At 54.0% G+C, this 10,687-nt stretch overlaps 1 protein-coding gene across 2 annotated transcripts; it reads right to left on the reverse strand.

Annotated features, from left to right (window-relative positions):
* Positions 1-1,351: 1,351 nt before the first annotated feature.
* On the reverse strand, positions 1,352-6,526 carry LMH87_010169 (uncharacterized protein; the record flags this gene model as incomplete). Of its 2 annotated transcripts, none has more annotated exons than XM_056197286.1 (8): positions 1,352-2,673; positions 2,731-3,568; positions 3,955-4,132; positions 4,381-4,823; positions 5,007-5,030; positions 5,148-5,464; positions 6,263-6,289; positions 6,490-6,526. In XM_056197286.1, the coding sequence occupies 8 exons, from the start codon at positions 6,524-6,526 to the stop codon at positions 1,352-1,354; spliced, it is 3,186 nt and encodes a 1,061-aa protein (XP_056054351.1). The 2 variants fall into 2 exon arrangements, with proteins under 2 accessions (XP_056054351.1, XP_056054352.1); XM_056197287.1 differs by having other exon boundaries at positions 2,731-3,667.
* Positions 6,527-10,687: the final 4,161 nt, after the last annotated feature.

Below are 10,687 nucleotides of genomic sequence, written 5' to 3' on the forward strand. Positions count from 1 at the left end.
GTTTCAGTTGCCGAGGCTGTTCACCAACGCGATGAAACCCATTCACGACTCGATTCGCTCCTAGCGAGCTCTGATGCCGACTTCTCGCGCAAGTCTCCTAAAGCAGCCCCAGGTTGGATCACCAGCCTGGCTCGGGCGTCCTTCATTTCATTCTGGCGCAATTGTGGCTGAGCAGGAGCGAAGAGGAAAAAAAGGCATCTCTGAAGCTGGTCCGTTAGATGCTGTCACTCGAGCCGCAAAAGTGGCCAACGGCCTCTGAAGTACTAGGATCGGAGTTGAAAGTCAATTGGGCAACGCCCGGTCTTGAACGGAGCATAAAAGAAGTCCAAATTCTAGGACATTGACAAGAGGTCTAGGCCGCGTGCTGCCGCCGCGGGCCGCTGTGTCTGCGTGCAAGTTCACGAAGCACTGACCCTGAGGCCAAGATCGAGGTCGAGGTCGTGAATTCGGTATCCAACATACACATATTCGCAGCATGCTCATGGTATTTGTATATATATATTTACTTCCCTATACCTAAACAATCATACAATATGCCAGAACTGGAAAAGAGGGGGCTCTCTGCACTGTACCCCCATCGCACTTTTTACCTTGAGATTGAAGCTCCCGTCACCCAGACCAGGCAAGTTTCCACCCAAGTAGCTTCAAATGGTCGGGTTTGTACATTGGTAAGAGTTTCATTCAAATATCAAAATAAGACAACAAATCAAATCTTCGGCCGTCAAATGGACTGCAAATATCGACTACCCATCAGCCTTGCGCTGAGGAATGGTGGTGTTGGCGTTGTTGCAGATCAGGGCAAGCCGAGGAAGAAGGAAGAGAAAAAGCACAACTCTGCAGCAGAAACAAAGAAAAAGAGGACACAAAACGCAGGAGCCTGAGTACCTTGAGTGCGTTGTAAAAAGCAAAATAATGTGAACGTGCTGTGTCTATGCGATATCGATCCTTGTGATCTAGTACATGGCAAGAAATCGTCTCCTGCACGGGGGGCGGCGCCTTTTCGTCGTAAAGAAAGTATATAAACAGCGGCGTCGAGGCTCGCAGGCGCGGGGGCGTTCCAGATGCGGTCCGTTTTCCTTCTCGTAAGTATTTTTCCTTTTCCGCTTGTAATGTACACACAAAGCATCCTCAAAGATGCCGTGCATTGTCGAGCATCGACGGCGCGGTAGCGCGCGATTGTCCATCGATGCGTTGCTTTTTTTATTCAAACAAGTGGTAAAAGAATTCATCAGAGTCGTGAGCGAGCAGCATCGGTTTCAGCAAAGAAGCAGCTGAAGCGAAACAACTGCCGGGGCGTCATGTTGTACAAGCAGGTAGCAATGAGCTAATCATATATGCGTCACCAATAAAGTTACACCCAGCGAGTCTCCATGTTCTCTGCACCACCATTCATGGGCGACTGCATGTTCGAACCGTTGGGGGCGCCAGTATTCTGACCAAACTGGGACTGCTGAACAGGGGGCTGCTGCACTTGGGCTGCAGAAGTCATTCCGGCGTTACCACCGTAAGCAGGCATATTTTGGCGAGAGCTCTGGTTACCATTGCCAGGGGAAGGAGCACTATTGGCAGCGAGGTTATTCTGCGCAATGGTGCCAGACATGCCCCTCGCATGGCTCGGTCGCAGAGGGATCTGTCCTCCTGTGTTGTCTGCCGGAGTGGCCTGACCACTGGATGCAGCGCTTCCGCGGCTGTCGTAGGCAGAGATCTTGGCCTGGATACGACGTCCATAGGGCGTTGTGCGGATCTGGGGCAGAATGGGCCTGATAGCCTCAACCAGGCGGTATTTGAGCTGGGGGGTGGCAAACTCCAAGGCCGTCTGGATGACATAGTTGGCGAAGGAGTCTCGAAGGAGGCGTTCAATCTCCACGGGGGCCAGCATTTCTTCCACAATCATGTCTTTGGACGGCGGCTGGGCACACCGAAGGCACTTTTCAATGACGTTGGAGCTGAACTTGTGGCGCGACAGCTGTCCAATACATCCCTGGAAAGTAGCAACAACAGGCTCAGTGAATGTTGGCTCGTTCAGGTCGATGATGTACTGGACGACGTAGTTGCCAAAAGGGTCCTGGACGAGAATTCTAGCATGCGCGGTGATGCGCCCGACGAGCCACTGCTTCTGGTCTCCAGATGCGTGGTCGATGCAGCGCTGCAGAACACAGCAACCATGACGATGGGTACCGACTTCGATACAGTTGTTACCAACGGCGTCAAAGATGAACTGCGCGTCGAGAGAAGTGAGCTTGTTAAGACACTTCTGGATGACATGGTTGCCATTGAGGTCCTGAATGAGCTCCACGACACGGAACCGGAGAGCTTCGATGATGAGGTGAACCTGCTGAGGAGTATTCACATACTCAATCATCTTCTGCAAGGCGCGAGTACCGTGCTGGTTGAGGGCAATGCGGACCATGTCTTGAGAAGCGTTCTGAATCAAGACAGTTCGCTCATCGTCATTACAGAACTCGAGGAGCTTTTGGCACAAATAATTACCAAATGGATCCGTCATGAGCTCGATGACGTGCTGGTTGGTCTCGAGCCAAATCATGTGAACTTGCTCAGGGTTGCGTTCTTCCAGCTTCTTCTGGAGATAGCGGCAGCCGTGCTGATCCTTGCACAGATCGTAGATCTGCGAACGGAAGGATTCAAGGGGCATGTTTTGGTAGCGAGACATAGCTGTACGATTGTTAGCCGATCGTTGTGCAGGATCGAATGCAAGAAATATGAGCTTACCATCAGGGTCCAGTTGCTGGCGTCGGTTCTGAATGACGCGAGCCTGGCTGTCTCGCTGGGGAGTCCCAGATCCATGCTGGAATGGAACGCCGTTGTAGCCCTGAAAGTTTTGCACAGGATACATGTTGCCCGACGCAACGCCGTTGAGATTCAGCTGCTGCATGCCGGCTGCAAGCATTGGTCCACCAAATTGTGCGCCACTGGGGCCGTTGTTCTGGTACCCGTTCTGGTTGTAGTAGCCGGGGAATCCGTTCATTCCATTTACACCACCGATGCCATTCAAGCCGTTAGCACCGTTCATGTTGTTCATGCCATTCATTCCATTCATGGCCGGTGCTGTGGAAGCGGACGTGGCGGTCGCTGAGCTGAAAGGAGCCGCGGAGGTGGTCATGCTAGGGCCAAAGGGCGCGGCACTTGCTTGCAAAGCAGAGTGGATGGACTGATAGGCCCCGACTTGGTCTCGGCCAGCGTTCATGGAGCTGTCGCCAGAGAGCTCGCGGCTGTGGCGCATGGCCCCAGCAGGAATTCTTCCCATGTTTGCATTGTGGTTGTGGAAATGCTGCTGGGCATGGTTGTTGGCGTTGTTGGCCATCATGGAAGATGCAGACGAGTTCTTGACAGTCGGTATCTCGCCGGAGGAAAAAGAGCTCTGAAGCTTGGGAGGAGTTGTGATGACGTGGGAGCTCTTGGGAGAAATGACGCCAGCGTTTCCGTCGCCGGTCTCGGGGATGTACTTGAGATCGAGGGAGTGTCGCATAGAAGCAGGGCGGCTTCCAATAGCGCTGAGATCACCGAGCTGGCTGGAACTGCCGTTGATGTTCAAAGAAGAGAGACTCTGCTGCGCGCGGTGTCGGTTAACATTAGACCAGTTTCTGCTGGCATCAGGCTTTGGCGATGGTGACAAGGCAAGGTCGAGAGCAGCAGAAGATGCAGAGAGCTGAACGGAAAGCACACCAAGGTCAGAAAGCACGCAAGACAACGAGTTGAAGAGGGCAAAGGAGGGAAGGCAACAGAATTTCAATTGCATACAAGGCACTTGCTCGCGCTGCAATGTGAAGGAGGAGAAAATTGAGCAAGCAGCACTGGTTGTTGTCACGGGTGGGCGTTTGCACAGTCCGCATTAGCGTGCGGCTGCCGCCAGCTGGCAGCGTAAACGGCAGCCCGCCTGCCGCTGTGCCAATGTGATTTCTGATTCAATCATCAAAATAGAAATGGTAAACTTACGATCTGGTCATCTCGGCGGACAAGCGTCGGGAAGTTGTGGTCGGGAGTATCGCGGCGCGGAAAGGCGTTTGGTTCATCCTCGCCAAACAGGAATCGAGCGGTGTTGGTCTGGTCCAGGTGGTGGCCCTCATACAATCCATTCTTGGACTTGGTAACCGGCATCGAGTAACGGTTGAAACTATTGCTCATGTTAGAATACAAGGGCAGAAAGCAGCACGGGCACAGCTCCATATTTGGCTGCCATCTACAAAACACAAAAATCCGGCTGCCGAGAGCTTTGGCTGGCAAAGAGGTGCCCATCGTCATGCGCATCATCCATCGGACGACCGACTCGGCAGATGCTAATGACCATGGGCAAAGACTCGGGCATGCCAAAAATTTGTGGCCTGCTGATATTGGGGTGCAGAACGGAGGACGGTGACGTACGCATTGCCAGATCGGTGGCTGGAAGGATCCTGGCGAACGGCCTCTTCCTTCTCGTCGTCGCTGTTTCGGCGAGTGGTGGGAACGGATCGCGAGGGCAGGGGTTCATCGTATCCGTAGCGAGACTGCATGAGGCCAGATGGCGGAGAAGTCACCTGCGAGCCTGACCTTCCGGGGCGGTTGAAGAGGCCTGGGGGCGAGGTGAGGCTGGAGGTGGAATACCGATTCGGTCGCGAAAACATGGAGGGGAAGCCCGAGTTGTGGTCGCGATATTCGGGAGGCGTGGTGGGCTCGGACTGGTGGCCGCCGAGGCGAACAATTTCCTCCTCCATCTGAGCGAGTTCTTGAGCCTCGCGACGCGACTGCTGATCGAGCTTTTGCATTTCCAGCTCGAAGCGGCGGCGCTGCTCTCGAATTCTCTCGTACTCCATTTTCTTCTGCTCAATCTATGTGTAGGAGACAAAAAAGGTCAGTAAACCATTTTCTTATACTTTTTTTCATATTTTTTGGGAGTGTGGCAGCGTGGCGCGGTGTGAGAACCAGAGAGCCTCGGCAGGTGATGGTGTGGCGCGCCAGAGGCTTTCGGGTGGCTAGCATCGAGAGACATGGTGTCGGGTAATACCACATACCAATTGAACCTTGTGCAACGTTTGCTGTCATCAATGTCAGTAAGCGTGAGGTAAAGGGGCAAGCCTTCTGGCGCCATCCAGGGCGGCGCAGCGAGGCTTGCGATGCGAAACTAGTCTCGGGGCACGTCTGGGAATACTGACGGTGGAGGAGTAGTCGTGCGACAGCTCGGGACCGTTAGTGGGCGAAGTCATGCTGGAAAGAGTCGGGACACGGCCGGAGTCGGTAGTGAAGCGACGAGGGAGATTTGCGCGATGGTCGTGGGGAGGCGGCTGCTGCATGGCCATTCTGGAGTTGCCGTTGCGAGGTGGTGAAACTAGAGAGGAGATTGGCAGGTCGTTCCTCGACGACTGCTGCTGCTGCTGCTGCTGCTGCTGTCGGAAACGCAGGTCGTCCATGGTGGGCAAAAGACTCGTACACGCCGGATTGGCACCGCGGGGTTGGGAATTTAAGAGCCTGCCTTCATGAATGAAGGGCGAGGAGAGGATGTCAGCGTGCGCGGTGAAGGAGGAGAAGAGCAAAAGAGAAATCAGGAACGACGAGGCGACGTTGAGGCGGGGTGGATGGGATGGATGGGAGAGTGGATGGATGGGCGGCACCGGCGCGGGCTTTGGGGGGTCCGGTGGTCCAGCCAAGGCCTGTGGACAGCCAGGTCTAGACAGACAGCGTGGGCTTGCGTGGTGTTGGTGGGTGAGCGAACCAGGCAAGGATGGGCAGGGTCGGGGTTCAGGCTAAGTAGCTGGCGGCAGCAAGGCAAGTTACCTGCTCTGAATGACTAGCTCGTCGGCCTTTGGCAACTTCCTCTTGGGGGTGTGGCAGAGGTGTGTGTGTCGAATGTGTATGATGAGTGTGCGCCAGAGATTCCAGCAGGTCCTGCGAGAGCCTGGGCCGTGCTGAGCTTTGCAATTCGCACTGATGGGAGCTGGCTGCCGTCGATGGCCTGGAATACGGTCGATGCTGGTTTGCCAGCCTGATGAAAGCCTCCGAGGTGTCCAGATAGTGCGACAGCCACCCTGGCCGTGTCCCTTTTTTTTGCCGCCCAGTGTCGCCGTCGTCGATGCCCCATGCCCCCGGCCGCCTGCAGACCGCCGCACAAAAAAGCTCAAGCGAGACAGGGCATGGTTGGAAAAAAAAAAGAAATTGAGAAAGTTGGGCAAGACGAGTGGTGAGTTGTTTGGAGGGGCAAGGTACGGGACAGGATAAAGGCCGATTTTCAAACAAACTGGTGAAGAAATAGCAAATGTGTACTTTTACTCACCTAAACTCAGACCCCTATTTGCTGCTGCTGGTAATTGTAGAGCGCAGCGGCGAAGTGTCTCAAGGTTTTGACAGCGGTGCCGGTATGTCAACTCACAACTCACAAGGTGGAAAATCAGGTAGACCTTAGAAATAAGAGACGGAATAATTGGAAACTCGAAGAAAGAGAAACGGCGAGAGAGAAGGGTTGTGAATAAAATGCTACAGCTACAAGGGATACCTGCGGACCAATTGTGTGGAGGCGGGGGCCTGTCGTGCGTGCCATCTGCAAGCCTCTGTGCGAGTACCTACCAAGCAGAGACTGGTTAGTTATGTACGGTACTTGCTCAGGTACGACAGTGCTCCGTGCTCCGTACTAACTAGGTAGTCTCCCGTACAAAGCGTAGCATCAAGCTTTGTGGCACATGGCCAGGCTGCCAGGCCGCCAGCCGGGCAAAGGTTACGGTGATGACTCGTCTGAAAGTGTGACTCTCACAGCCTCAGAGACGAGGCTTTTCCAGACCAAAGCGTCTTGTTTCAATTATTCTATCCGGGCTATCAAGGCGACTCTTCTTGTCAACTATGCGTAGCCAACCCACGTAGCTCTACTGATATGCCAGTACGCAGTGCTGCAGCCAAAGAACAGCGAATACCCGCACCAGCGAGCCCTGTCACCGGTGGCGGCCGGGTGGAGGCGGCCAACTGGGGCAGGCTAGCATCTCTCACTCGCTGCCAGGCTGCCAGCCCTCTCTGCCTCTGCGGCTTTCCTTGCTCGCTGCTGGCGCGCCGCCATTGGACCACAGGTTAGAGTGTCAGTGGTGCTCCATGGGGGCTCGCGCAGCCAGTTGGGTTCAGGCACCCGAGCTAACAGACTGGGGCGGCTGCCCTTCTATTTTTTTTTTTCTCTTCAGTAGGAGCGGGCCAGGGGTGGCCCGGTGTTGGTCTGGTTGCACTTACATGCTTGGGGTTTAGTTAGTCCCAGGGTGGGTTTTGGGGGCGCCGAACGAGCTCCGGGAGAGGAGTGGGCAGCAAGTTTCTTTCTGAAGAAAAAGGTTGTTGCGCCGACCCAATCAAGAGGCTTTGTTGTGGCTGTAGAGATGCGGCGCATAGGTAATGTGCCCTCGCGGCAGCAAGCTGCTAAGATGAACCATCTCTTTAGAGATGCCGGGGATTAACTGCAAGCCGGCTGCAGCATGGACTCGAAGCCTCTGACCTTTGACACTCTGACAAATCTTACCAGAGCCTACTAAGTAATTAAGACAAGGCTGGTCCCCATTACAAGTTCGCAAGTGCAGCTCTTCCACGCTGCAGTCAAAGAACTGCACAAAGACGTCCTGACTGCTACTTTTCCTTCAAAAGATCATTGGCATAACTAAATATCCGGTTGCTCTCGCAGATGGAGAGATCAGGTGCAAGCCCCCGTCCCAACCACTTTTTTTCGCACGCAGGGGCCTGTCCTGCAAGGCACCTTTCCCAGCAGTGTGATATCACACACAGACAGAGACAGACGCACACAGGCTTTGTTCGCATGAGGACCGTCCGGACTCGCCTTAGCCTTCATTGCGCACATGGCCTAACTCAAGGTGGCATGAGAAAGATCTCGTGCATGAATTGCAAAGCACACAGAGACATTGGCAACGGGGTCGCATCTCAAGTCCCTAGTCTGAGACTGTTTTGTTCCATTTATTAGCGGGAGTTTGGGCGGCTAGATGCCTTGGCCCAAGTTACATTCAACATTGAGGCATCTATGCCAACGAACCAGTTTACGCTAGGCCTGTTCATCAGTGGCCAACTGATCAGTCAAGCTCGCTCGTCGCTGACTCGAAAATCCTGCATCTGGTCCTTGCAGAAAAGTTTATAATTATACTATCAGTGACTTGTTTCACTAATTTCATTGCCACGCTTTTATTCGAGCTGGGGCGAGGGATTAAAAGATATCGAGTCATCTTGACCCTGAAAACCTATCCAACCTCCTCCCCAGGCCCCAATATTCCCATCTAGCCCGATACGCCGCCGAACACTTCGCCCCGAAGCCTCTGGAGCTAGTCAACAAGATCCCTGCTTTTCTTTTCGTCCCTACCAGTGCTACCAGTGCGTACCTCCCGGGCAGGCAAAGCTGGCAAGCTAGACTCATTCAGCTAGATAACTAAACTAACTAGTCTCATGCAACGGTGAAGGACAGGGAACATGAAGAGAACCAGAAAGAGACTCGGGTTTATTCGCTAGGCCCTCTCGGCCGACCAGCGTTAGCGTACGCAGATGTTTTTTTTTTCTTTTCTTTTTTTCCTATAAATGGCCAGGATTTGCTGAGTTTGACTCGGGGCGCAACGTCATGTCTTCCCGCTAGGACTTGCTTTTAAAAGTTAGGACCAACTTCGTTGGCTTGGATCCCGATGGCGCGCTGCACCACCGTGCAGATGTCTCGGACCCCCAGCAGCGGACTCGACACCGCCCACAGCCCTCTACAGACGTGTGAATACACGCCAACCGGCCACTCACAACGAGCCTCCAGGGCAAATCTCACACTTGGGCCAAGCGTCTCCCGTTCCCTGCCGCGATTGCTGCTAGATGGACAGCTGCGATTTTCCCCAGGGGTGCCCCGTCCTGCCAGACGCCCTCTTTCTCTTTCAAACTAGTTGTATGTAATGCAGGGCTGCGCGTGCATACGCACATGCACTTACATGGGCGGCTTGGCCAAGCGGCCTGCTAACTGGCCATGTACATGTACGCCTGCTGGCTGCTGCATATATTCCCTGCCAGCCCTAACTGTCTCAGTTTCTGGGTTAATTTTCGAAAAGTAAAAAGCCATTGCTGCCAAACTTTTCAATCTTCAATGTTCCCCTCTCGAGCCTCGCCACTGCTCATCAATCTGGAATGTTCTCTCTACCGAGACGCAGCTTCACCGACTTTTTAAAGGCGGTTGCGGAGTGGAGCAGAACCCGCGCCTCTGGAGCCAAGTCCAGTTCCAGTCGCTGTGGTTTTTTATCTCTCCTGCTGCCTATTGTTGGCTGGCGCTTTCTGGCGCTGGTTGGCCGGCTCTTGTGGAGTGGGCGACGGCGAACGACCCCATCTCCTGAATAGCCCGTTGTCAACACCCTTGCAACTGTCAACTACTGGTAACTCCTCAGTGACTCGAACGCCTCTGTAAGTCCCAGCCCTGAGAATATCCGGGCATTGTTAGGCAACCCTCTCGCCATCACAGTTTTCAAAATTAGATTTGCCCACTCGCATCCCACCGCCTCCACCTCTAACTCTCCAGCCTCTCTCATTGCCAGCCAGCATATGGCGCACAGACTCACCGTATCCCAGATATCAGATCATCTATTCCCAATGCCGCAAGTTTTCTTCCCAGCCTTTGACAATTCTTCTACCGTCTGCCTTTTGTCCCAATTCTCCCTTCGTTCTTTGGCCCACCGCAAATCCACACGCCACGCCAGCCGGCTCATGCAACGTCATGTTAGTTATAACAGAGGAACCCAGCGGCCCAGGCAAAATCCATTCACTTGCATTGTGCAGCTTTCTCGCTACCAACCAGATGGGCGCCCGTCTCGTTCCGGTCCACATCCGTCCAAGACCCCTAGCCCCTCCTCTAGCCACTTCAAGATGGAGGGGTAATTTGTCAATCACCAACCCTCCCTGCGCAAGTGAGGGGTAGTCGACAGCGGAAAACCCAGGATCACAACTATGTCATAGCTCCCCTCTCCGCTCCTGCTCGTCTCCCATACTGCATAGACTCGGTGTTGCGGGTGCTGATGCCACTGCTGCTCGCTCTTGTCACTCCGTGGCTATGAGCAGCTGCGCCATCCCTGCGCAGTGCCCCTCTGCCTGCCCAACCACCCCTCGACGATGCGCAATAACCCTAATCGTCCTGTTTGGACAAGCTTTTGTGCGTGTGCGTGTGCGCATGTCCCAGTTTGAGCTGCTGCTGCTAGTGGTACTACTGCATGCGCATTGCATGCGGGCAGCCAGCCACAGACTCGCCTAGGAGGAGTGTCTCCTTCCTTCGGTCCTGCAAATTCCGTAGGACATCAACCGCGACAAGTATGTTAGGGCTAGCTGTGACACAAAAATGCAAGTGACTGGTCACAACCCCCACGACAACTTTGCTGGCAGTATGTGATGCCTGCCAGATGTGTGCCTCGCTGTTGGCAAGCCCAATCGCGGTGACAGACTGCTCATGCCGAATTTTGTCACCTGCAAGTTTTCAACTTCTCACGATTCACAGCTGCGGACCGTAGTATCGAGGTTGCAGCTCAGTATTGGAGAGGTCAACCAACCAGAGATCCGGTGCTGTGGCCTCCCAGAAAACTTACAAGACGCGGCAACTGTCTATTCTTTGTCTACTTCCGCTATTTTCGTAACAAGACTGTATATCGACCCTGGGGCTCCTGTCGTCATATCACAGATATGTTGCCAAGCTTGACTGCACGCAGCAGGTGCTTACTTC

The sequence above is a fragment of the Akanthomyces muscarius genome, chromosome 5, assembly GCF_028009165.1.
Source record: "Akanthomyces muscarius strain Ve6 chromosome 5, whole genome shotgun sequence".
NCBI lineage: Eukaryota > Fungi > Ascomycota > Sordariomycetes > Hypocreales > Cordycipitaceae > Akanthomyces > Akanthomyces muscarius.